Raw genomic sequence first — 27,344 nt, 5'->3', positions numbered from 1 at the left:
GCTGGAAAACCCCTTTAAAACCCATGATGTGCTATTGGATTCAGTTTTTTTCTTTTCAATGAAAAAAAATTACTCCTTTTTGTTATCATTCATTTAAACAGAAGCTGAAATAGAAAACGCAGTCTGATCTACAGGCAGCATGTAATGGAGTCGAGTAGATGGACATATAGTTTAGTGTGGAAGAGATTCATCAGAGCTTGTCATTTATTAATTCAGAATTCTGCTCACATTGTGCTTAGGAGTCCACGGAGTGAGACCGCCCACTGGACTCCTAAGCTCAGAATGCTGAACTGGGGTGGGGGAGTCTCCAACAGTGCGTCTTTGTCTTCCCCCTACCCTTAGGCCTCCCTCACACAGGGCGTTTACTGCAGATTCCACCCGGTTTCAGCAGCGCTGGCATACTTTATGCCAGCGTTTTGGCTGCGTTTTCAGCTCGGCTGAAAACGCAGCCAAGGATGCTGAAAAGAAAAAAAAAAAAAAGCAATACTCACCTAGCCGCTGCAGTCCGGGTCGCAGCTGCTGGTCTCTGCCGCTGATCCGGGCTGCCTCTGCACTCCCAAGTCTATTGCCGCAGGCCAGGTTTGAGAACCCCTCCTCCAGCAATAGAGTGCTGTGATTGGTTGTCGGCACTGGCTCGATGCCCAATCACAGCCCTTCATTGACTGTCTCAGCCAATCAGCGCCGGCAAGCTCTGATTGGCTGAGACAGTCAATGAAGGGCTGTGATTGGGCATCGAGCGCGCCAACAACCAATCACAGCACTCTATTGCTGGAGGCGGGGTTCTCAAACCTGGCCTGCGGCAATAGACTTGGGAGTGTTGAAGAAGCCCAGATGAGCGGCAGAGACCAGCGGCCGCGACCCGGACCGCAGCAGCTAGGTGAGTATTACTTTCTTTTTTTCCTCTAGCCTAGCTGGGACTGATTTTCGGGGTAGAGCTTCTATTGCAAGTCCTCACCCTGAAAATCGGTGAGCAGTTAAAGCTGCCAAAAACGCGGCACCAAGTGTTGCCGCGTTTTCAGCAGTGCTGAAACCGCTGCCCATTCATTTTAATGGGCGACGCAGGGCTGAAAAAGGCCCCAAAATAGAACTTGCATCGCTGTCAAAGCGCAGCGTTGGAAGGCGCTGCGTTTTCAGCCCTGTGTGAGCAGCCCCATTGAAATGAACGGGTGCGTTGTACAGCGTTTAGCGCTGGGCTGAAAAGGCAGCGTTAAACGCTGTACAAAACGCCCTGTGTGATGGAAGCCTTACAGCCCCAGCATTGTGTTTGCTGGCTCCTGACAGGATGTCGCAGGCTAAAGTCAGCCTGTTGACGGGTACTTGTAGGCTGCTGCAGCCAATCGCTGAGCTCTGCAGTCGAATGCTGAGATCTGTGCTTGACTGCAGCAGTCTGTGAAGTCCCGTTCACAAACCACCTCTGCAGCCTGGCAGCATGAACGGACGTGTGGTGCTGGAATTGCAGGGAAAATGGTGAGGATTTTTTGCTTTTTTTGTTTGTTTTTTTAACATTGGCAGTCTATTTAAAATAACTTGTAAAACCCTCTTTACATACTCTGTGTATTATCTGTTCTATATGATCTCTTTAGATAGTTGGGGCAGGACATGGGTTTAGAGTGAAGTATAATATTGTATCGTTTGTATTATATGTACAGATCATAAATAAGTACACTAGGAATTCCTGCTTTAGGCCCCAAGAGAGTGGAGGGGGTATGCAGCTGTATATTCTCTCTCTCTGCCTGGGAGAATGTATGCAGTGAGAGCGGAGAGCCAACAGAGGAGAAGAGACTGGTAAGCACAGGAATGGTAATACACCGGAAAGAGTTTGCCCACTCAAAAGGTGTAGAGAGGGAGAAAATACTCTGTTTCCCCGAACATAAGCCATATCTGGATTTTTCAGGATTTTTGGGGAGGCTTGAAATATAAGCCCTACCCCAAAAATAAGCCCTGGCTATATTACAATATTAAAAAAAGGAATACATTACCTAGCAGGCTCGGTCCAGGTTCCTCCTGCTGCTCTTTATTTCACAGCGGCAGTGTGAGTCCAAGAATTGTATATATCGAGAAGCTTACTTGGTTGGACCTTAAAGAATCCTAAAATATAACTTTTATTCTAATTAATTAAAAAAGTTTAGAAGGACAAACATATACATGTATTTACAAATAGAGAAAGGATTGTTGAAAATAATCCATTTAGAGCCACGAAAGCGCTAAGATAACGACTGATTTGTTTAAGTTCCAACGGTGGGCGCTCAACCAACTAGTTCAATCAGTCCAGAACGTAACAGATATCTTGGTTGTTTACAGTGATTACAGCGCAGGTGTCTACCCGATAGCTGGGTGACTACTACAAAGAGTCATGCTGTCAGGCCACCACCAGGGCTGACATGCCGCCGTTTATTTCATTTATTTTGTTTTCATTTTGGATCTAGCTTGCGCCGTTAGCTATTTAGCTGTACTAGAAGTTATTATCCAGTTTGGGTTATATCTAGTTTCTGGCTGAGCTTTATTTCAGTGACCAGCTGGCATCATACTTACTCCAGATATCTTAGTGGAGGGTTCAGTTTGGATCACATGCATTAGAATATAACGGCATGACTGAGATTAGGACTTCTTATTCTATCATACTAGTCCTTATCAACGAGGGGGATTGAGCTGCACGAAATTGCGGTCTGTTTTAGGATCTACCAACTGATAGATAGATAGATAGATAGATATATCTTTAACCATTGTCCAGTTCATCTGGACTTATATCTTTTGGATTGCTATTATCCTCTTACTCAGATATGCAACTTTTTTTAGCTACTGTCTGGTCTAACTAAAGCTAATCTCTCTATATATTAATCTTCTAAGCCACTATCCGGTTCATTACGACTGGAACCATCCAATTTTTCTTGCCCCTGAGGAACCCTTTAATGGGGAAAATGCGTAGGGCTAAACTTACCGTCCAGGTCTCTTTGTAGTAGTCACCCAGCTATCGGGTAGACACCTGCGCTGTAATCACTGTAAACAACCAAGATATCTGTTACGTTCTGGACTGATTGAACTAGTTGGTTGAGCGCCCACCGTTGGAACTTAACCAAATCAGTCGTTATCCTAGTGCTTTAGTGGCTCTAAATGGATTATTTTCAACAATCCTTTCTCTATTTGTAAATACATGTATATGTTTGTCCTTCTATACCTTTTTAATTAATTAGAATAAAAGTTATATTTTAGGATTCTTTAAGGTCCAACCAAGTAAGCTTCCTGCTGCTCTTTGGAGTTCTGACACGCTTCTTGCAGTCCTCGGCTGCCCACAGAAGATCACTTCCTGGTTATTCATAAATCCTACCTCCAGAAAGCGATGGCTCTGATTTGGTTCTTGAGCGGTGCTCAGCCAATCAATGCAGTGCTCGATTAACCAATGCGATGGCTGTAATTGGTTCATCGAGAGCTGCATTAATTGGCTGAGCTGCGGTCAAAAAATCAATCACAGCCATCGCGTTGTGGAGGCACGATTTATGAATTGGCCAATCAATGGTGCAGCTCAGCGCATTGGAAATCCAGAGAGCAGCAGGAGGGACCTGGACTGAGCCTGCTAGGTAAGTATAATAAGAACTCCCCTGAAAATAAGACCCTGTGCCTCTTTTGTGGCAAAAATTAATATGACAGTGTCTTATTTTTGGGGAAACACAGTATGTATTTTCAGATGACTATGAGAGGGACAAATAATGAAAAATATACAAGTTAGGGAGCTCTCTCACACCTGGTGCATTCCATGGTAACGGACAGGACACGCACACGCAAATCTTTACTGTGACAAATGTATCTGTCATACCTCATAACTTTCTATCAACTCTTAGTAAATGACGTGACTTTTAGTAACAGACAGGACATGCAAATGAATAGCAATTGCAGAATGCTTGTTTTTTCCCAAAATTTCTGTTCTCCTAGTTAATATATAATCAAGACTCTTTCGCATTATTTTCAGTATTCTCTTAAAAGATTGTCTGCTTTGTACTTGTTCTGATCTGTTAGTTATAAACACCCCTAATGTATTTTTTCATATGCTAACAGACAGCACGTATAGGTAACAGACAGGACGTGTTTGAATGTAAGCTTACTAAAAATAAGAATCTTTTTTATTTTTTTTTTTAAGATCTATTCAGTAACCAGTATCTACAATATATATGAACCTTATAAGACTTTTAAATTAGGAACTTTTGTTGTAAATTATAATGACCATTAACTAACGGAGCGATTAATTACACTTTCTTGGTAACAGACCGGACATCTAGTTGGTGGGCTATTGATTCTAGTATAAATTACATAATATAACAAATATAATAAGTTACATTACCTCACTGGCTTATTTTTGGCTACATGTGTTAGTTAAAAACATCTATTCACTTCTATACTGAAATGCAGACTGAATGAATAAATCTTTCTCTTCAATCTGTCAAAACTTTTGGAAACACGTGTAAACTTGCATGGTCAAGTGTGAGTGCAGTATTAGATATGATTTTGTTGGAAGTAGTATTTGAGAATAGTAAAATATACCCTCTAAGAGTCCTAAAAACATAAATCATCAAAAAATATTAGCATAAATTTTTCAAAAATTCCTTCTTTAAATGGAATGAGCCACCTGCGTTAGGGATCAGTTCTGTTTGTTTCTTTATTGATTTCAATGGGATTTTGAAAGAACGGAAAGCAAACAGAAAGGGTTCTGTTTGCTTCCATTCTGTCAAATTTCTGTTTTTTGGGACGGAAAAATAGCACAGTTTGCAGTGTTATTTTAACGAATCAAGAAACGGAAAGGAAGCAAGCAGAGGCCTTTCCAGACCAGTTTTTTTTTCTGTTTTATATCAGTTTCTATTCTCTAAAAGTGGAGCAGAAAGACAGAAACCCTGAACTGACCCATGGAGGCCTATGGGAGATTGGTACAGTGCATTACGTAATACGCCGTGACCATACGCCTAACTAAATTAATAAATCCTAAACAGTTAAAAATTAGAAACATAGGAGGTAAATTTCAAGCAAAAATGGGCATGATCAAAAACAAAGATGGCAAGGATCTAACAGAAGCGGAAGAGATCAAGAGAAGGTGGGGAGAATATACGGAAGATCTGTATAGGAAGGATACAGATAGACATCCTGAGGAGTGGGGTTGAATGGGCCTTAAGAAGCATTGCTAATAACAAGGCAGCAGGAGACGACGTTATCCCAGCTGAACTGTTTAAAATCTTGAAAGATGATGCTGTCAAGGTGATGCATGCCATATGCCAGCCAACATGGAAAACACAAGAATGGCCATCAGATTGTAAAAAATCAACTTACCGTATATACTCGAGTATTAGCTGACCCGAGTATAGGCTGAGTCAACAAATTTTACCACAAAAAACTATGAAAACTTATTGACTTGAGTATAAGCCGAGCTATACTCGAGTATATACTGGGTAAAAAAACCCCCTCCTATTCACCTCCCAGCCGGCGTCTGTGCGTCAAGCTGCTTGAATTCTCCCCGCTGTCATCCCCTGCCATCCTCTCTGCTCGGCTCTGTCAGCGCTGTGTAAGTAAGCGCTGTGATTGGATTGAGCACCAGCCAATTACAGCCGGCACTCGATCCAATCACAGCACTTACTTACACAGCATGCGGCAAGTTGCTTTAGAATTCTCCCCGCTGTCCTCTCCCTGCTCGGCTTTCAAATCCCCCGCTGTCAGCGCTGTGTAAGTAAGCGCTGTAATTGGATTGAGCGCCAGCCAATCACAGTCGGGCTTCGATCATTAACAGCCAATCAGTGAATGTCATTCATTGATTGGCTGTGAATGATTGAGCGCTGGCTGTGATTGGCTGGCGCTCGATCCAATCACAGCGTTTACTTACACAGCACTGACTGCAGGGGAGGACAGAGCCGAGCAGAGAGGCTGATGGGGAATGACAGCAGGGAGAATTCAAGCAGCTTGCCGCATTGCCGCCGGAAACACAGGAATTCAAGCAGCTTGCTGCACCACCACCGGGAACACAGACACTGGCTGGGAGTTGGGTATAAAGTTTTTTTTATTTTTTTTTTAAAGCCTTCCCTTTCAGCACAAAAAAAATGTACTGATAAACTAGGCTTATACTCGAGTATATACAGTATATTCCCATACCAAAAGAGGGAAACACTAAAGAATGCTCTAACTATCGCACAGTGGCCCTTACCTCACATGCCAGTAAAGTAATGCTGAAGATCCTGAAGGTAGACTCCAGCAATTCATGGAGCGGGAGTTGCCAGATGTACAAGCCGGGTTCAGAAAAGGCAGAGGAACTAGAGACCAAATCGCCAATATCTGCTGGATATTGGAGGCAGGCAGGGAATTTCAGAAAATCATCTATTTCTGTTTTATTGATTATTCTAAAGCCTTTGACTGTGTGGATCATAATAAATTGTGGCAAGTTCTTGGTGGCATGGGGAAGTCACCTTGTATGCCTCCTGAGGAATCTGTATATGTATAATGATCGAGTAGGAATGGTAAGAACTGACCATGGAACAACAGATTGGTGTAAGATTGGGGAAGGAGTGCGGCAGGGGTGTATACTCTCACCCTACCTATTCAACTTGTATGCAGAACACATCATCCGACCAGCGGGGATTGGTGAATCCAAGGCTGAAGTTAAATCGCTGGAAGAATCCTTAACAATCTTAGATATGCAGATGATACATCTTCTGAAAGCGAGGAGGAGCTGAGGTGCCTTATTACCAAGGTGAAAGAAGAATGCAAATCTGGGTTGCAGTTAAACATAAAAAAACAAGATTATGGCAACCAGATTGATTGACAACTGGCAAGTAGGGGGAGAAAACGTGGAGGCAGTGGCAGACTTCATATATCTAGGCACAAAGATTACTGCAGCCAGGAAATCAGAAGACGTTTACTGCTTGGGAGGAGAGCAATGACCAATCTCAATAAAATGGTTAAGAGCAGAGACATCACACTGACAACGAAGGTCCACATAGTTAAAGCAATGGTATTCCCCATAGTCACCTATGGATGTGAGAGCTGGACCATAAGGAAGGCTGAGCAAAGGAAAATAGAACTGTGGTGTTGGATGAAGATGCTGAGAGTGCCTTGGACCGCAAGAAGGTCAAACCCGTCCATACTCCAGGAAATAAAGCCAGACTGCTCACTGGAGGGAAGGATACTAAAGGCAAAACTGAAGTATTTGGCCACATAATGAGAAGTCAGGATACCTTGGAGAAGATGCTGATGTTGGGGAAAGTGGAAGGCAAGAAGAGGAGGGGCCGACCAACGGCAAGATGGATGGAGGATATCCTCCAGGTGATGGACTGGACCTCGTTGGAGTTGGGGGTGGTGACAGCCGACAGGAAGCTCTGGTGTGGGCTGGACCACGAGGTCACAAAGAGTCGAAAGCGACTGAATGAATAAACCACAATAAACTGTTCATATTTTTTATTGAGCACATTCAGTAAACGTCCAACGTACAAGGAGTCAAAGTGAATCTTAAAATGTAATGACCTGTAGATTCCCCTGTAGCAGCAGTCACCGCTACCAAATGTTTCCTTTGGCTGCAAAATAAGATTTCCACATGTTGAAGAGGAATTGGGGCCATTGTTTCCTGCAAATGTGTAATCGGCATTTCTCAGGAAGGGCATCACTTCTCCTTAGGGAGGGCACCTTGAAGGTGTGTGAGGAGACTTATAAGGCCCTGCATGCTCCTCTGGGAAATCTGCAAATGTGAAGCTGGAACAATACCCCTGCAGCAACACCCACTGCAAGGCGGCATTCCAGCAAGTCAATGTCAGACTTTTTGGGCAAGCCATATGACCATGACTAGGCATTTGCCTTCAATTCCCAGTTGTTGTCATAAGGCTGGATTAAAAAGTCTGACTGTGACTTGCAGGAATGCTGCCTTCCAATAGGAGGTGCTGTAGAAGTATTGTTCAAGCTTCCCAATAGTATTTCTGGGATGCCTTGTGTGTATAGCCCTCCTCAGGTTGTGCAACAGCATTCCAATAGGACTAGTTTAGTTACATTTGTTATTGAACAATCGGACCATATTTTATTAGTAAACAATGCAGAAATCTGGTGTGTGTGTGTGTGTGTGTGTGTGTGTGTGTGTGTGTGTGTGTGTGTGTGTGTGTGTGTGTGTGTGTTGCTTTTACTAGTCCACACTTATTCAGTGGATATTACTGGAGTAGAATTCACATTGTTCAAAGCTTCTCTTCCGTCACGGAAAGATTTGTATTGTCAAACCCAAAGATGTCAGGACCGTACAAATACAAAAATACGTTTTATGCAGAAAGGCGAGCATTTCATTTATTTGCAAGCGCAACGCTTTGCACGTGGGGTATTGCAGGGCTTGTTGTGTTGTCATACAATTACTTTATGTTCTCTTTCTTTTTGTATAATGGCGTGCATACAGAAAATAATGGATTGCTTAGGTGTGCGGTCTGGCATCTCTGTTATTACTGCTTCTTGTCACTCTTGATTTCTACAGTGTGTAACCAATTTTAATGTATCACTGAAACATCACCCTTTGTTTTCTTTAACCTTGGGAAAATTGGTTTCTTTACAAACCCGATGAAAAGTTTTTTGTGATTTTGATCTTACATAAAACCTCACCTACATAAGCAACAGGCTGATATTTATTCTCCAGAAACTTATTTTACGTGTAACTTTATATGTAAGGGGCTCACGTTAGGATTCTCATGCACGTTTTAACGTATGGGTTACATGTGCATTTAAACCGCCGTTCGTTTCTACACGGTTGTGTTTGTTTTTACATATATGTTTTTCTTAATAAAGTTTTGTAGTTGAAAACTTTTTCTTCCTTTTTAAGGCATTTGTTAGAAAAAAATATGTACGTTAAATGTATAGAAACGTACAGCCGTAAGTTTCCATACATTTTCCATTGACTGTAATGGTTAATAAAAAAAAAAAGTACACGTTCATATATTTTATTTATTTTTTGCTTTATTTTAACGTGGGGCAAAAAAAGAAGAAAATGTCCTCAAGCACTTGGGAGGTTAAAATTAGTCCAAACTCTACACTTTTAATCTGTGTGATCCACTCTAGCCTATGTGTATACAAAGCCAGAATTTTTTTTTTTTTTTTTTTGTATAAAAACATTTGCAATTCCTGGCTGTTTAATCCTAGTGTGAACAGCCCCTAAGCTGAATGTGGTGTATTCCACAAGCGTAAAGTCCACAAGAACAGCTATTTAGGGCAAGAGATCTTCCAGAAACACAATGGGGCAGATTTACTATTCAAACTGCGAGTTTTATGGTGGAAATTGTAGCACATATAATGTGTTTTCATACAATGTCGGACCCTTTTCTGTCGGGCTGTGGCAGAATATATGGCATAGGACTAAGCCAACTGAACGGTGGTCTAAACTTAATTACACGGTCTTCAGATCTGACAGATTTCTCATTTAGCAGAGCAGCTGTGATAAATCCGGCACATTACGACTGTCTAGTCTGTTTGCACTGTCTTACTTTTAGACAGTATTATGACCGTATTCGTAATTGAGCTCCAATATGGTGAACAGTTAAAAGACCAGATCCAAAATTAAAGAATTGGGGGAAAAAAGTGCCACCATTTTTCCTTCCTCTTTTGATTGGCAATACAGATTACTTCTTTTCTTTCATCTGTTTTTACCTTTTTATCTCCTCCTAAGCATGAAAAATGTGTTTGAGAATAGGGATGGAGTTTAGGCTGCTTTGTCTTGGGATACTACAGCGGCAACGTCTTCCCAGCCTATGCCAAGATAAGCAACTTCCCCCTCCCTTTATGTATGCTCTGCCCAGGGACACACTGGCCATTCCACCCACCGGGAATATTCCTGGTGAGCCGGTCTGGTCCTGGGACAGTTTTTTCTGAATGGGGGGCCTGCGAGGGGGCACGATTGCTGGGTGGGGGCATTTTTTTCTGTGTGTGGGACACAACAAGTGTCACTTATTGTGTGATGCCTACAGGGAGCACAAAAAGGGGGTTACTATTACTGCGTAGGTCACCTCAAGTGGTATTACTGCTATTTGGGGCACTATGGTTGGAGAGCTTATATAGAAGTTTGGAAAACAACGTTTATTTCCCGGAAAATTGAGGCGTCAAAGAGGTCTGTGTCAAATTGTACAGAGACAAGTTGTGATTGGGAGAAATGATCATGACAGTCTGGGCCAGATGCAGAAAAAGGGAAAGTGAACAACTCCAGTTAGGGAGGATGCCATTTGTATATCAGTACTGTAATCATTTATACAGTCTGCAGAGTGCCAGTGTAGATCTATTGCACACTGCTATATGGCCACTGTTTGTGTGTTTGTGTGGGTGGGAGTAATATTGGTCTCTCTGAGGTGTTGTTTTTCTTTCAGCAACCATTGTATTATGTGGTTATGGTTTTGGGTATGTATTGGCCCTTCTACAGTGTTGTTATTGGTAATGCTGATCTTTGTAGTGGTCTTTATTCAGTGTCAGTATGTTTGTATTAATCACTTTGTGGTGATAATATGTGATCCTGGTGTGGTGGGATTATTTGCCCCTTATTATTGGTAATGTGGGTCTTGGTATAATTGGTCTTGTTCACTGACCGTATGGAGGTGATTATATGGGCCATGATGATTAGTTATACTATGTGTCTGTGGTTTATTTTCCTTCACTTCTACAAAAAAGCTGTCACTGCGAACAGGCCGCGTAATCCACGTCATCACCTAGCGACAGCATGGTGTCATCTGTACTGTGCATGTGCGCTGGCCGGCACATCCACATTACAAATGAAGAACACTGCGGACAGGTAAGCAGGAGGCATCGGTTTGGATTCCGCTGTGGGATCCTACATGCGAAATCCGACTCTGCCGTGTGCCTTCGGCCTAAGCCAAAGTATTATTCCATGTGTGTTTAAAACTGGAAAGCAATCTATGAGGCCTCATGTCCACGGGGAAAATCAGGCCTGCCGCAGATTCTTCATGCAGAATCCCGCAGCGGGTCCCTTCTTTCCTGCGGACATGAGGCCTAAAAATAAGCATTACTTACCTGTCCGGACGCTGCGGATCTTCCCTCCGTCGCGGCTGAATCTTCTTTCTTCAGCCCTGGTGGATGTGCTCCCGCGCCGGAGAGCAGGAATTCAGCTGCGGGTGTGCCGCGGATCCGGATGGCTTCCATAGGCTTCAATAGAAGCCTGCGGGAGACCCGCACTAAAATGGAGCATGGTGTGGGTGATTTCCCGCACACGCAATCCGCGCCTCAAGGGAAAATGACATCGCAGGTAATTAACTACCTGCGGGTGTCCAATGCATCCCTATGGAGCGCGGATAACGCGTGCGGGACACCCGGAGTGGATCTGTCCCCATGGACATGAGGCCTTCGGCAGTGCTATAGGCTCATCCTAATAGGCATACAGCTGTGGCGTTCCTGGGGGGGGTCTTTCCTAGGTCTCCGGCTGCCATAGTTACCATGCCATCGGGAACACCTGCAGTTGCATTTGTGGGGACTGATGGGAACAGAAGGAGCTTCCTCCCTCAGTCTAACCACCTAGATACCATGGTCACTATTGACCGTGGCATCTAGGGTGTTTAACCCCTTCCCGCCCCAGGACGTACTGGTACGTCCTGGGGATAGCGCGAGATCACATATGATCCCGCGCTATCCCGCAGCGGGAGCCGGCTGTCAGTCACAGCCGGCGTCCCGCTGCAACAGCGGGGGGGCATCGGAGATGCGCCCCCCGCTGTTAACCCCTTCCCTGCCGCGATCTAAGTAGATCGCGGCAGGGAAAGAGTTCACAGAGGGACCGCACTTCCTCTGTGTCTCCGGCCGGCACTCGTGATGTCATCGCGAGAGCCCGGCCTGTCACCATGGCAACAGGAAGCCAGACACTGGCGTCCTGTATTGCCTATGCCTATGATCGCTGTATAAGCGATAAGACATGGCAGAGCAGTATCTCTGCCATGCTTTATGACAGCGATCATAGGCACAGTGCTGCAAGTCCCTCAGAGGGACTCAAATAGTGTAAAAGAAAAGAAAAATGTAAAAAAAACCCTTTTTTTATGCTTTTTCTAATATTCGCATAAAAAAAAATTAAAACCCCACATATTGGGTATTGACGTGTCCGTAATGACGTGTACAAAAAGTTGAACACACTTTTTATTTTGTACGGCAAAAAGCGTAACAAAAAACGCTAAAAAAGAGGCAAAATGCTAATTTTTAGCATTTTGCCTCCCAAAAAATGCAATAAAAGTGATCAAAAAAGCCGTACATTCCCCAAAATGGAACCAACAAAAACTACAGCTTGTCTCGCAAAAAATAAGCCCTTATAGAGCTCCGTACATAGAAAAATAAAAAAGTTACAGGACTTTGAATGCAGCTATAGAGAAAAAAAAAAGATTCCCAAAAAAAGGGTTTTTATTGCAAAAAAGTGTAAAAACCTCAAAAAAATATAAGAACTTTGGTATCGTTGTAACCGTACCGACCCACAGAAAAAATTTAGTGTGTCATGTATGCTGCATGATTAACGCTGTAAAAAAAATTTAAAAAATCAATGGCAGAATTGATGCGTTTTCTCTCCCTGTTATCATAAAAAAAATAATAAAAGTTTTACGATATAGTCTATGTACACAAAAGTGGCACCGATAAAAACTACAGCTCGCCACGCAAAAAACAAGCCCTTATAAGGCCGCGTCGACGGAAAAATAAAAAAGTTATGGCTTTTGAAAAATAGAGATGGAAAAATACCAAAAATCGCTTGGTCCTCAACGCCAAAATAGGCCATGTCATTAAGGGGTTAATGACAGGGATCAGAGTCTTTCTGACCCTTGCATTACAGCCAGAGCTCAGCTAGCAGTCGGCACGGGGACACAAGGCATAAATGTCGGTCATAGAAGGTAAAGACAGGCCAGTCTATGACGTTCATTTACATCATGGAGACTTAACGGGTTAGAGAAAGGCGGCACCTTAATGTGATCGCCAGGACTAACATGTAAATCTGCTGTGGTGAACCATGCAAGCCATAAAGGCTTCTCCCCTCCCAACACCCTCGTGGCTGCGGCAGGCGATCTGATGACCCCCTACTACTTGTATTCACCCCACTTGTTACCGGTTTGGGCCCACCTATCATATGGGGCCATGTTTTGTAATTTATTTTTTTTCCAGGACCACTTGGATTTCCCAATCCGCCCCTGGCCCTGCCCATAATACCGGGTCATTACTTAAACCTATCCTATAAAATGTTATTGTGGTTACTTTCTTCTTCAGAGCAGACTTGCACCCCTTGAGCAATGTTGGCAAAGTTCAATTGACTCTACACGTCCAGTAGGATAACCTTTCACAGTTATTTCAGATTTTCTCAGAAACAGCTTGGTTGGCACTGCAGGCATCAGTGATAATGAAAGTAACAGAAATCTGGAACTTGCACCTACCCTGTTTCCCTGAAAATAAGACATTCCCTGAAAATAAGACATAGCATGATTTTCCAGAGTTTTTGAGGATGCAAAATGATTTTTCAGGCTTTTTGAGAGTGCTTGAAATAGAAGCCCTGCTAACAGTTAAAGTCAATTTAAATAGTGTCCAGGCAGCTATACATGTAAAAAAGTTTAACCTTTTTGAACAAAAATTAATATAAGACACTGTCTTATTTTTGGGAAAACACGGTATATAATGTTTACTGCTTATGACACAGCTATGAGCATAATAATTATATTCTATTGTTCGCACCCTTCTCTCTTGTACCTTTAGTCCTTCTATATATCTTGACTAAAAGCTCCTTCATTTTATTACTGCAGTGACCGCAGATGAGCTATGGAAAGGAGTGTTGGCAGAATCTAATATCTCTGCTCAAAGGAGTAGAGGGAAAAGAACCAAGAAGAGGATTAAAAAAAATCTTAATATTGGCCAGGCCATTGGAGATGGTAAGTCCTTTTAAATGACTGTTTGTTTTCAGTATTCTTTCTTTTGGTGGGGGGTTTTCCCTCCTAAAATACAGACTGGTTCTGAACTTTTTCTTTGTTTCAAGGGAAATCCGGATATCTTTGGCCAGGCTTAAATGCTCCTTTATTATCAAGTGGAACCAAACAGGCCATAGGAAAGCGGGATGAAGAGCAGCTGGAAGCCCAACAAGCCAAAATAATGCAGGATAGGGACTACTATGAAAAACAACGAAAGACAAGGGTTAAGAGAGCTAGAGGATGGACTGGCAACAGCTGGGGAGGAATCAGTGTTGGGCACCCTGACCCAGGTCCTAATGGAGGTAAGAAAGCTAGCATGAGAAATTTTACCCATGAAATTGTTAAGCGTGGGCGTTTTTCTGTGTGCTTAAAATGTTCATTTTATAGTGTCCTGCTAAGTCATTTGTATCATGTTATCGGCTAGATAATGTGGTGGTTTATGAGAAAATCAACTATTCGGACCACAGTGAGGAACCAGAGGTTTAACGGAAGGCACCACCCACGTTGATATCAATAGGAGTGAAGCCTTCTATTATACCTCTAACCACCAGTGTGGACATTTGGCCCCACTGCACTGATTGGTGGAGATCCCAAGTGGAGGACCACCACCTAGCCTGAAGATAGGTCAATAAAATCAGAGGTGAGGGGGAACACAAAAACATATTTCACTGAAAATGAGACAAAAATGCAGTACCTGATAAGGTGCAGATCAGGCATGATAGCCGCTAAGCAGGCACAATCGCCATAAGACCGTCACAATGGCCGTAGAACCTAACAATATGCAGTAAGCCAGACTATAAACCGGAGGAGCTAAACTGTCCACTGCAGACTTATATGCAGCCACCCACTCAACCCAGCCCAGACTGGGGAGGAGCGACTGCATACAACTAAATCTGCAATGTGAACGATACAACAGAAGCCAACCAATAGATGGGTGCATCCCACAATACAGGATTACAACTCACACTGACATGGCAGTGGGTTGCCCTGTATCTCCACAGTGGGCCATACTGGCTGACATCTTGGGCTCCACCAGAAGTCTATAGCAAACTGCATAAAGGAAATCTTGATACACACTAATAAAATGCGGGTGTTAGTTTGCATTTTGGCCAAGACGCATAAGCTGACGGGCCGAACGGCAAGGCCACACCGCGTCCGTCAGAACCTACACTATCTCACTGTAAAGTAAATTAAAATCACAAAGGTAAGAGGAACACAAAAACATGTTTCACTGAAAAAGAGCCAAAAATGCAAAACACAATAGCCGCTTAGCAGGCGCAATAGCCGTAAGGTCGGCACAATGGCCGTAAAACCTAACAATATGCAGCAAGCCAGACTATAAACCAGAGGAGCTATACTGTCCACTGCAGACTTATATGCAGCCACCCACTCAACCCAGCCCAGACTGTTGAGATACTCTGTTATGTCAGTGTGAGTTGTAATCCTGTATTGTGGAACGCACCCATCTATTGGCTGGCTTCTTGGTTGCATGCAGTCGCTCCTCCTCAGTCTGGGCTGGGTTGAGTGGGTGACTGCATATAAGTCTGCAGTGGACAGTTTAGCTCCGCTGGCCATTGTGCCGGTTTTATCGCGATCGTGCCTGCTCTGCATCTTATCAGTTATTGCATTTTTGGCTCTTTTTCAGCAAGACAGGTCATTAGCAGTAAATGCCCAGAATACCCCTTTAACTACTGCTGACTGTGATATCCTTGCCAACAAAATGTCTGTGCTTACTGTGCAGGTTAAACACAGCCGTCTCCTCCTATATTTCCTGGCTTATACTTGCCAGCATTAGATGCTGGAGAGGGATGGGGCAGAAAATACAGCTGTCTCATGAGGAAAGTAAACTGCTTTTCCACATAGGGAGCTGTTTCCCCTAAACACTTAGATGTCGTGGTTGCTTTCGACACTTACATCTAAGGTGTAGATCGGCTGGGATTGGAGTTATCTCCGATTCTGGCCCTTGCCGCAAAGTGTCAGTGGTAATATGCAGATGACATCCACTCGTTTCTGTAGAGCTGCACATTTATTGCCGGCACATACCCTTCCCTTATACTGTTAAATAATTGAGGAAATTTTATATTCAGGAGTCCAGGGAAGTCGGGTCACAACCTCCATAGGAGCGCTAGTTGTGACCATATTTGATGTCCTAAAGCCCTTACAAAATTCTACAGAAGAGGACAACTTCAGGTCCTGCATTCAATTCGATCAAGATGACCACCCTTTAATTGTATACCGTATCTCTTCTTGGAGTTCAATGTTCTTTAAAAACTATTTGTCCCCCTGTAAACCATTGATGGCCTATCAGGATATGCAATCCACAGTAGATCAGCAGGTGCTCTGCCTTCTTGACCCCCACTATTCAGCTGATATGCTTGTGCTCTGAGCTGATTACCATAGGAAGCAGACAGCTCACTTCCCACTCTAGTGGCCAGGCTTGGTGTGGCAGGCAAAGTTTTCATTAAAGGTGATAGGAACTTTATGTGTAATACCAAACTGGGCCACAGCATTGAGAAGAGAGCTGTTTGCTTCCTGCACAAATCAGCTCAGTTCATGAGCCTACAAGCTGATCAGCGGCGTTCCAAGACAGAGGACCCACAGCAGTGTATCATTGGTGACCTATTCTAAGGATAGGCCGTAAGTCATTTACAACTGGATAACCCTTTTCGATTGAGGGATATTACAAGGAATCCTTATACACTATCTGCATTATTTCATGAAGGGACTTGCAATGCTGTACATTTTTAACGTGTAATTTCTTCTAGACCTCAAACTCAACTACTTTGTCTATTACATGAATAAAAGCAAGAACTATTAATGCTGCTAGACGTCCATTTAAGTACATAAATACATCCTCAAAAGAAGCAATAAATGGCCATCATATATCGTACTCCTTAATTACCGATGATAAGGCAGGTAGAAACAATCCTTCTGATTTAGCAAAAATCCGAAGGGAGACAAAGACCTTCAACCGATCAACCGGATCGGATCACTCTGTAATGTAGTTCCTATTCACCTGTCTACAATAATAAGAAAACAATCTGTCAAGTTCTTTTCCCTTGGATCTTTTTACTTTTATGTTTTGTTGTTCTGTCCTTTCCGTAAAAGGTCAAAACAGGAAAACATTTACTGCGGTTCTGTGATATTTGAGTTGTGCCCGTGTCTTGACTTCACTTTAAGGCCGAAGGTAATATCTTATTTCAGTGGATAAAGGTAGAGGGTGCAGAATGAAGCCTTTTCAGGATATTTTGTATTTTACAGATATGACCGTTTTTTATATGTGAGTATAATAGGATGTATAATTAAGTAGAAGGGTGAGTAGATGGAGTGATTGACATAAGGTGGCTAAGTAGAGAGATGCATGGATTAGTGGTTGGGTAGGTGGAGGGATGGATGGATAAACAGGTGTTTGGTTAGATGAATAGATAGAAGGATGATGGTTGGATTGGTTGGTAGGTCAAAAGATGCATGGCTGTGTGGTTGGGCTGCTGGAGGGAGGTGCGGTTGGGCTGCTGGAGGGAGGTGCGGTTGGGCTGCTGGAGGGAGGTGCGGTTGGGCTGCTGGAGGGAGGTGCGGTTGGGCTGCTGGAGGGAGGTGCGGTTGGGCTGCTGGAGGGAGGTGCGGTTGGGCTGCTGGAGGGAGGTGCGGTTGGGCTGCTGGAGGGAGGTGCGGTTGGGCTGCTGGAGGGAGGTGCGGTTGGGCTGCTGGAGGGAGGTGCGGTTGGGCTGCTGGAGGGAGGTGCGGTTGGGCTGCTGGAGGGAGGTGCGGTGGGGCTGCGGGAGGGAGGTGCGGTGGGGCTGCGGGAGGGAGGTGCGGTGGGGCTGCGGGAGGGAGGTGCGGTGGGGCTGCGGGAGGGAGGTGCGGTGGGGCTGCGGGAGGGAGGTGCGGTGGGGCTGCGGGAGGGAGGTGCGGTCGGGCTGCGGGAGGGAGGTGCGGTCGGGCTGCGGGAGGGATGATTGGATGTGTGCTCGGGTTGCGGGAGGGAGGGATGGATGGATGGGTAGAGGCGTGCATGGATAGATGAATAGCTAGGTGGGTGAGTAGAGAGATGGGAAGAAGAGTTTGTGAGTGGCTAGGTAGTGAATTGAATGGATTAAAAGAGATGTATAGCAGGTGAGGAGATGAATACAAATTGGCATAGAGAAAAAAAAATAGTAGATGGAGACAGCCGTGCTTAGATGGCATGCAAGACATTGATACATGACCGCAGTTGTAAATGGAGGACCTGACATGGTGCTTATACATCTGCAGGCTGTCGGTGACATTTTTCTAGACCCATAAACCATCCACTTTGTAATAAAACGTCCTCCATTTAGTCTTCTGCCGTTCTTTTATAATATGCAAAATATATATTTTTTTCTTTTTCTCATCAGAAACATATGAAGATTTTGAATGCAGAGTGATTGAGGTAAGTTTTATTTCTTTGTAAGTCTTCTACTAATGTGATAGCAAATTAAATGTGGCAGTGACATTCCATTCAATCCATTTCATATATCAAGTTTATGGTGGTGGAATTGTGCTGTATGAGAAGTCTGAAACAATGCGCAGCACGATAGAGCATTCTCTATGTTAATGGATGACTTATCGGCTGAGCTACGTAGATAATACCCAGCCGAGACAGCCGCTGGTGACTTTGCAAAGGGCATGAAGAACTTGGTAAAACTTCAGAGTTATTTGTAATGGTCTGCTTCATAATCGTTAACTAAAATGCTGTTTGTGTTCAACAGACCCTGGCGGCTTCTGAATGTTGAGATTTTCCAGCAATTTTTTTTTTTCGGGCTTTGTTTAAAGAACAATAGTTCGTATCACTACATGAAATATTAGCGGTCAGTGTTCTGCCCTGTCCATCCTATATGAAGTAGATGGGATCACACTAAAATTGGAAAAACCCTTCCGAAAGCGTATTTTTTTTTTCCCCTAATTGTAGTTTTTTAATCTGTCTCATGTAAAATATATTTGGCACAGAGCTCAGCCACCTTGGGTACATTTTTAACCCCTTAGTGACATAACTAATTTTAGCGTTAACAACTAAAAAATCTAAAGCGAAAAAAAAAAAAAAAAAACAATTTCACCATTCATTTAAAGAAATTTTTTTTATGGTATTCACCATTTGGTATAAACAATGTTACCTTTAGTCTACGGGTCATTACGATTATGACAACACCAAAGTTATAGAGGTTTTAGTAGGTCTTGCCACTTTTGCACAATCTAGACCCTTTATATTTTTACAAAAATACTCTGTGTGGCGCCACATTCCAGGACCAGAGCATTTCTAATTTCTTGGGTTGACAGAGCTGTATCAGGCCTGTTTTTGTAGAATAACTTGTAGTTTTTATTGATAGCCTTTTGAGAGAAATTAAAGTTTTTATTTAGTTTTTATTCCTGTTTTAGGGACATAAGGTTATCAGTAAACTGCTGTTTTGGCATTTAAAGTTTTTTCTTTTTATGGAATTTACCGTGCTGGATACATAATGCAATGTTTTATAGTACAGGTTGTTATGGATGTGGCAATACCAATTATGTGTAGTTTTTTTGTTCTTATTTTTGCAATATTTTAAAGCCTTGTGTCAGGGTAAAAAGTTCTTAAATATTTTTTCTAGAGAAATGTTTAAATAATGCAGTCAGCAGTGACTGCAGCATCTACAGGGTTAAACAGCAAGTCCTCATCATTTCAATCTTTTTGGGGGGGGGGGGGCGGGGGGGAAACCCATATGTGATAATCCGAGATCAGATATGCTCTCTGAGTGATGTCAGGGGTGATAACATGAACAAGAATTCATGTCAACCCTCCCCTGGGACAGAGAGGGAGACAGAAGAATCACAGATCTTCTCTGCTTAGGCTTGTCTCCCTCTGAAACTGACAGCTGCAGATTCCGTATTCTGAACTAAACTTTAACCCTTTCCAATCCAATTTGTATTCTGGTTTTCCTAGGGGGCTTACTCTTTTTTGCCGTTATAAAATGGCGCTATCTGCTGGCTCAAGCCAATACTGCATGAGGTGACACGTTGGATAGGCTCCGACAGCAGAGAGGCTGGCAATATACAGTAAGAGAACCCCGACGGACGTTCTTCCAACATCGGAGCTGTACAGCCTTAAAGGAGATGTCTCGAGGAAGCAGTGATTTTTTTTTTTTTGCCCAGTCCCCCCCATTAACCATACATTACTAAGCCCCCCTGTAAATGACTTTCCTAGCTGGTTCGTACTTACCGTTCCAGCGTTTCAGCAACTTATAAAAGTTTCCCCAAGATGGCCGCCGGCTCTTTCCCCGTCGCTCGCTGCAGCCCGACGTGCGCGCTCCCGAGACGCTGCCAGCTGTGTCTCCATGGCAACCGGACGCCCTGCAGCCGCCGACCAGACGCCCCGCAGCCAGGCAGCAGGTAACCGGCGCTAGCCCCCGGCTCCCCAGCGCTACGCTCCCGGCTCCCCAGCGCTAGACCCTCAGCCCAGGTGAAGGCCCCGGAGCCCAGCGCTAGGTTCCGGAGCCCAGCGCTAGGTTCCGGAGCCCAGGTGAAGGCCCCGGAGCCCAGCGCTGGGCTCCGGGGCCTTCACCTGTCAGTGAACATCACCCCCGACCCATCACTTACCCCCGTGGCCCAGCGCTAGTTCCCCCGGCCTAGCGACAGCCCCCCCCGGCCTAGCGACAGCCCCCCCATCGCAGCGACAGCCCCCCCCCGGCCTAGCGACAGCCCCCCCATCGCAGCGACAGCCCCCCCCCCGGCCTAGCGACAGCCCCCCCATCGCAGCGGCAGCCCCCCCCCGGCCTAGCGGCAGCCCCCCTCGGCCTAGCGACAGCCCCCCCATCGCAGCAACAGCCCCCCCCCGGCCTAGCGACAGCCCCCCCATCGCAGCGACAGCCCTTCCCCCGGCCTAGCGACAGCCCCCCCCATCGCAGCGGCAGCCCCCCCCGGCCTAGCGACAGCCCCCCCATCGCAGCGGCAGCGACGACAGCCCCCCCCGGCCCATCACTTACCTGGACGGCAGGACAGCTGGGCGGCTTCTCCGGACAGCTGGGCGGCTCTGCACCTTCCTCTAACAGAGGAAGGTACAGAATGGCCGCTCCAGCGCGCTCCCGAGCAGTGACAGCTCATCTGCGCATGCGCAGAAGAGCTGTAGCGGGGAGCACACTGAAGCGGCTCGTGCTGAAAGGAGAAGACCGGACTGCGCAAGCGCGTCTAAAAAAGCAAGCTGCCAGCGAATTTAGACGGAACCATGGAGACGGGGACGCCAGCAACGGAGCAGGTAAGTAGAATAACTTCTGTATGGCTCATATTTAATGCACGATGTATATTACAAAGTGCATTAATATGGCCATACGGAAGTATATACCCCCACTTGGTTTCGCGAGACCACCCCTTTAAATCATAATGTCTTCAGAGGTCAGACAGTGGATTGGAAAGGGTTAAAGTTCATGTCTGGGATTTCTATAATAAAGAATAGCCAAGATAGCTGGTTACGTGTCCTTTCTTATCATCCTCATCTGTGCTCTATATATGTTAAATTGAGTGCTATGAAGAAAAAAAAGGTTTGGCACGGTGTTAAGCAGGAGAGTAATGTGTGATTCTTCTCCATAAGAGAAACCAAGTAATCTTGTAGATATGGTACCTTAAGTTTATGGTCCTCAAGGATGGAATGAGCCTCAGCCCCGGGATTCTTGCATAAGTGGAGAATATGAAAAAACAACTGGGGAAGGCAATGGCAAACCACTTCGCAAAAATAGTCTGCCAGCATGCATATTGATCGGAGCTCACTTCAATGGGTTGAGAATTCTTGCATGTTTAAAAAGACCACAACTTTTTGGCACCTATGGCTGGGTTCACACAGCGTGGATTTGCACGGAATTTCGCTGCGGCCAATCCGCCTGCAGCCACTAATCCCAGGTTTAGCCAGCCATGTGGACGAGCAATAGCCGGTGCTGCAGCGCGAATTCCCGGGACAAAGCATGTCCATTTTTTTTTCCCCCGTTGTGGCCTCGCTCCTCTCTGCCGCGGGTTTTGAAGCTGCACTTATCCCGCAGTTTTTCGCTGTGGCAAAACCGCAAGATTTCCACTGGGAAAGCCTCCCATGTGAACCCCCCTTATGTGTTGGTATAGTTTACACTCAATTTCGTGCCACAATTGTGGTGCACAAAGTCAAATTTAGGCCCCCACCTTTTCAGAAAGCCACAATCATTTTTCAGACTTAGTGAAAAATGTCTGAAACGTTTCATAAATGTGGTGCAAAGCATATTGTGCAGCACCAATGCGCCAGAGAATAGTGCAATATGCAGGCACAGCACTGATTGGCTGAGTGTCAGCCAATCAGCAGTGTGCTAGGTTTCATCATCGTTCACCTGATCATCCGTGCCCTGCACATTGCCGCGTGCACACAGCCTCTTTGCACATTGTCTCTCCATCCTGCTTGAGCTTCCTCTCGGCCGATATTAAGAGCTGATATCAATTTCCCAATTCAAGTGAAAATTAGAATCGGGTAGCATTAAAAACGGCGATGTGATCAAATTAACGGTGTAGCCTACTGCCACCAATGTTTTTCATTCATTGGAAACCCCTTTTAAATATTAGAATGCAAAGTCCAGGAACATGTTTTGTGTTTTACTCCTTAATGACGGCTTGTTCATTTTTTTAGTGCAACTATTAAGTGGTTTATTCTGCAGCGGTGACTAAAAAATTCTGTTGCAGATTAGTGGCTGCATGGAGGATCATGTAGCCACAGGTTGGGGGTCTGGCTATTGAAGACAGCCATGTACTCAGAGGAGAAGACAGAACCGTTCTTCTTTTTTGTTCTTGTTTACTGTTTTTTCTACTTTGTGCGCCTTCCCGAACTCTGTGGGTCAAACTACACCCAGCACGGCCTTGATTGCGACAGGATCCTTCAATCAGTTGATCGGAAGTCGAGTCCCACTGATCGGATATCGATGGTCTATTGCTATATCAGAGTCCCGTAAAACCTTTTTAAGGGCCTAGTGTACAATATTAATGTGTTAATGCCTCACTGTTGTCGAGATTTGCGCTGTAGAATGAAGTAGGTGTGCTTTACAAGGTTTCTTTCCTCTTCTCTCCTGTGGAGACACAAAGGGAAAAAATGTTTTCCTAGGGAGATAATCATTTTTGACTTTTTATTTTTATCATATTGTCAAATTGGAGGTTGCTGATATATTCAGTTAGTGAAAAACTGCAGGAGCTAATCTCAATTTTAAGTGCTTTTTCAGCCTGTCTTGAAGTAGATGGAAATTGATTGTTATTTTTGAAGTGGAGAACATGTTATTCTGCGCATTTTTCAGCATTTTAATATGGGCAAAACCTGTTGGTTAGGTGGCATGGAAAGTAAGAGATCTGGTGTCTTTTTTTATTTTTTTTACTCCATTAGGGTATGTTTTCATGGGGTGCCACTGAATTGCGTGCAAAAAGACCCCAGCATGTTACAGTATAAGCCAATTAGATGAGATTTCAAGAAATCTCATCTACACTCTGTAGTTTTCTTCAGTTTTAATCAGTTAAAAATGAAATAAAAAGCTTTAAACTAATAATTAACCCCTTAAGGAGCGTCCCTATATATATATATTTTTTTCATTTTAGTTTTTTCTTTCTAACTTTTTCAAAAGTGTCATAGCTCTTTTATTTATCCATGAACGTATATGTCTAAGGGCTAGAGATGAGCGAACGTACTCGGTAAGGGCGATTTCGCAATCGAGCACCGCGATTTTCGAGTACTTCACTACTCGGGTGAAAAGTACTCGTGTGCGCTGTGGGGCGGGGGGTTGCAGAGGGGAGTGGGGGGTAGCAGCTGGGAACAGGGGGGAGCCCTCTCTCCCCCCCACTCCCCGCTGCAACCCCCCACTCACCCACAGCGCACCCGAGTACTTTTCACCCGAGTAGTGAAGTACTCGAAAATCGTGGTGCTCGATTGCGAAATCGCACTTACCGAGTACGTTCGCTCATCTCTACTGAGGGCTTGTTTTTTTCAGGGACATTTATATTTTTTCAATGGCACTATTTAATGTACCATATATTGTACAGGAAAACTCTTTAAAATGTAAAAAAAAAATGGGGGGAAAAACTGAATTCCGCCATCTTTGGAGGGTTTTTTTTTTTTTTAGTATTTAAAAAAAATATATATATATATCTTTGAAAAAAAAATGTCTGCCACCATATTCTGACAGCCATAACTCTTTGTTTTTATTTTATATTCCGTCTACATAGTTCTGTGAGGGCTCATTTTTGGTGGGACGTCCTGTAGTTTCTATTGGCATCATTTGGGAATACATACAGCTTTTTGATCACTTTTTATAAAAGGTTTTTTTTTGAGACCGGGTGACCAGTAAAGTGCAATTCTGGTGGTGTGTATTTTTTCTGGACAACATTAACCATTCAGGATAAATAAAGTGTTACTTTGATTGGACTTTTACGGATGCAGCGATACCAAATATGAAGCCTGCAGCGAGTAACCGGTTAGATGGATTCAGTCAAGTATCAGGAAATCCTAGGCGATACGTCAGGTCTTCTGTGAGGAAGCTGAAGCTTGAGCGTCATTGGACCTTCCATCAAGACAATGATCCCAAGCATTCCTCAAAGTCCACCAAGACTTGGTTTGAGAAGAACTGCTGGAATATTCAAGAGTAGCTATCACAGTCGCCTGACTTAAAGGGGTTGTGTCATAAAAAAAAAAATCATCCTTACCTATTCCTCCCCCATCAGTTTTCTTAGCGCATCTTCTCCTGGCTCCTGCAGTCCCCCAGGTTACCTTGCCTCCAGCCGGCCGAGTCTTCTTCCTGTGATGTTACGTCCGTTCACAGACAGTCTCCTTCCTGCAGGTCAATGTATGCTATGTCCCTAGCCACGTAGCGTTCACTGCCTAGCAGGGAATGCTGACTCTTATGCCGTGCTATTGCCAAGACTGCGCATGCATGCTGTCTCTCTGCAATAGTATATGAACACTCGCAGCGAGACAGCGTGCACGCAATAGCTCAGCACTCCCTGCTAGGCAGTGAACGTTGCGTCACTAGTAATATAATGTACACTGACCTGCAGGAAGGAGAATGCTGAGAATGGACGCTCTGTAACAGGAAGAATAGGATCCAGCCAGCTGGAGGTGACATGACTCGGTGGGACTGCAGGAGCCAGCAGAAGATCGATGAGAAGATATGGTAAGACGACTGATGGGGGAGGAATAGGTAAGTATTGTTTTTTTGGTTTTTTTTTGCTTTGCTTTTTAAGATGAAAGCCCTTTGGGGCTTCTGCATACTGGCTAGGGCAATATTGGACCGTGATTCACGGCCCAATATCGCCTTCGCAATCCTTCTGAAAACCCCTGGATGTGAGGTGTTTTCACATGGAGACAGCTTTGCATCCCTGTGGGGTGGGGTTCCCTTCATCCCCGCTGTGGCTGTCACAGCTGTGGCAGGAGATGGTAATGTTCTCCACTGTTTTCAATGGGATCGGCGTTGCTGCTGCAGCCCCGTTGAAATCATGTGGAAACCCCTGGATGCGACAGCTACACATCGCTGCATGGCTGAAGGAATCCCCTGCTGCAGCTGTCACAGCCATGGCAGGGGATTGCAATCTTTTCTTATTTGCCTCAATGGAGGCTGGCGCTGCTGCCGGCCCATTGAAAACAATGGGCGATATCGAAAAAGGAAAGAACATGCTGCAATTTTTTTCTATGCAACATCGCAGGAGTAAACACATCACAAATGAGAATGAAACTATTGAAAATCTTTGGATTCATACTTATGCGTTTTCACAGGTTAGTGTAGTAGTGTCACTAGTGACGTAATGTTCACTGCCTAAGCAGGGAATGCTGAATCCTCGGCAGCCTAGCTTGGTGCGCAGGTGCGGGGTCAAGTCGCTAGCATTCATATAGTATATGAGCAGTCGCAGCAGGACCCCGCGCATGCGCAGTCACGGCAATAGCACACGCCTGCGTGCTAAAGCAGGCTGCTGAGGATTCGGCATTCCCTGCTAGGCAGTAAACGCTATGTTACTAGTGTGCACAATATGCAAGAAGATGCGTAATACGATGCATCATTCTGCTGGGAAAAGAGCAAATCTGGAACTCAGACTAAGTTAGCCATTTGAAGCAGTGCGTCTTGTTTGCTGCGCGCAAATAAACATGCACTGTGGTCGGAAAAGCTACAATGAACTTTGCTGATGCGCGTGCAAAAAAGCCTCGTTCAGCCAAAAAAGTGGCACAAATGTGTGTGCGCTCATGTGAAGGAGCCCTAAGTGTTGCTGAATGGGAATAGGATTAATGTCTAGGCCTTCATGATTACTTCTCCTCCCCATTTTAAGTAAAAAATTTAACTATTTAATATAGTTGGACATTTGAGAGGGACATTCCTTACTCATTCCAGGGGGCATGTCCTTGTCTAGCAGCAACTCTGGTCGCCTGTCATAGCAAATAAATGACGTATATCTTGAATATATTGCAATAGGCGAGTTGGCCAATCAGCAGGTCATTGCTGAAGTATATACAGTATCTTAGGGAGGACAGTCATTTTGACTAACCTTATTCGTGCAGCAGTTTATTCCATCTGACAATTTTACTTTGTAGAACGGATATAAGATGGGATGTGTTTTAGTTTTTCCTACCCTGAAACAGATTTGGAAGAAGAAAAAGAATAAGCATGCTGCGGCCGGCTAATCTGCGCCACAGTGCCGGCTTTGCCACGGCAGATTTGCCGTCCCGTGTGGACAAGATTTCTGAGAAATCTCGTCCACATGGCTGGCTAATCCCGGGATTAGTGGCCGCAAGCGGATTTGCTGCAGCAAAATTCCGGACGGAATTTCCTCGGCAAATCCGCCCCGTTTGAACCCAGCCGAAACCTGAAAGTTTTATACCTCTCCCTTTTTTATTTATTTATATTTTTAAACTAACGGAAAGGTAGGGTGGGGTAGAGTTAGGCTCTTATGTGTGGTCGCCCTTTTTGGGGCGGTTACTCCACTTTCTCATCTTTTAGACTAGTGTTTGGGACACCTTATGGTGTAATTAGGCTTTTTAAAATAATAATACAGGTTATATATTAATGTTAAAGACACTTTTCTGTGAGGCCAAGTAGTTTTTGTGCCTGTAATAGATATTTTTGCCGTAAGGGACATATACTCCTGGTAAATCTGTGAGGTACAGTGGAACAGTCAGTGGTTTTAATTATCTGTGTTGTTTTGATTTTATATAGCTCATATACTCATTAGAAGCTCTGCATAACTTTCTTACTTAGTTTTATAGCATAACGAATGATTTTTGTTTTCAAGACTATGGAGATATCTATCATTTGGCGTTATAAGACATTAATTTTCACCTATAAAATATATGGTCCAGGGTAATGAGAAATAGATCACCTTTAACGAGAAGTCTTCAACCCTTTCCTAGGAGAGCTTGTCAGCAGCTTTTTTAATTATGAGGTCTCTCATTATCACGGACATTAAAATTATATGTAAGGATAAAAG

The 27,344-nt window shown here is 44.3% G+C and overlaps 1 protein-coding gene across 2 annotated transcripts in view; it reads left to right on the top strand.

The window, feature by feature from the left end:
* Nucleotides 1-27,344, top strand: part of MRPS5 (mitochondrial ribosomal protein S5) — an 87,619-nt gene that overhangs the window by 35,461 nt on the left and 24,814 nt on the right. For both annotated transcript variants that reach the window (XM_066595818.1, XM_066595819.1), the window contains exons 3-5: nucleotides 13,743-13,868; nucleotides 13,973-14,206; nucleotides 18,278-18,312. In XM_066595818.1, the coding sequence (XP_066451915.1) occupies nucleotides 13,743-13,868; nucleotides 13,973-14,206; nucleotides 18,278-18,312 (395 nt within the window). The remainder of the gene's footprint in view (nucleotides 1-13,742; nucleotides 13,869-13,972; nucleotides 14,207-18,277; nucleotides 18,313-27,344) is intronic.

Source organism: Eleutherodactylus coqui, chromosome 3 (assembly GCF_035609145.1).
Source record: "Eleutherodactylus coqui strain aEleCoq1 chromosome 3, aEleCoq1.hap1, whole genome shotgun sequence".
In the NCBI taxonomy this organism is placed as follows: Eukaryota; Metazoa; Chordata; class Amphibia; order Anura; family Eleutherodactylidae; genus Eleutherodactylus; species Eleutherodactylus coqui.
The sequence above is the reverse complement of the archived record's forward strand: the minus strand, read 5'-3'. Positions and strand labels throughout refer to the sequence as shown.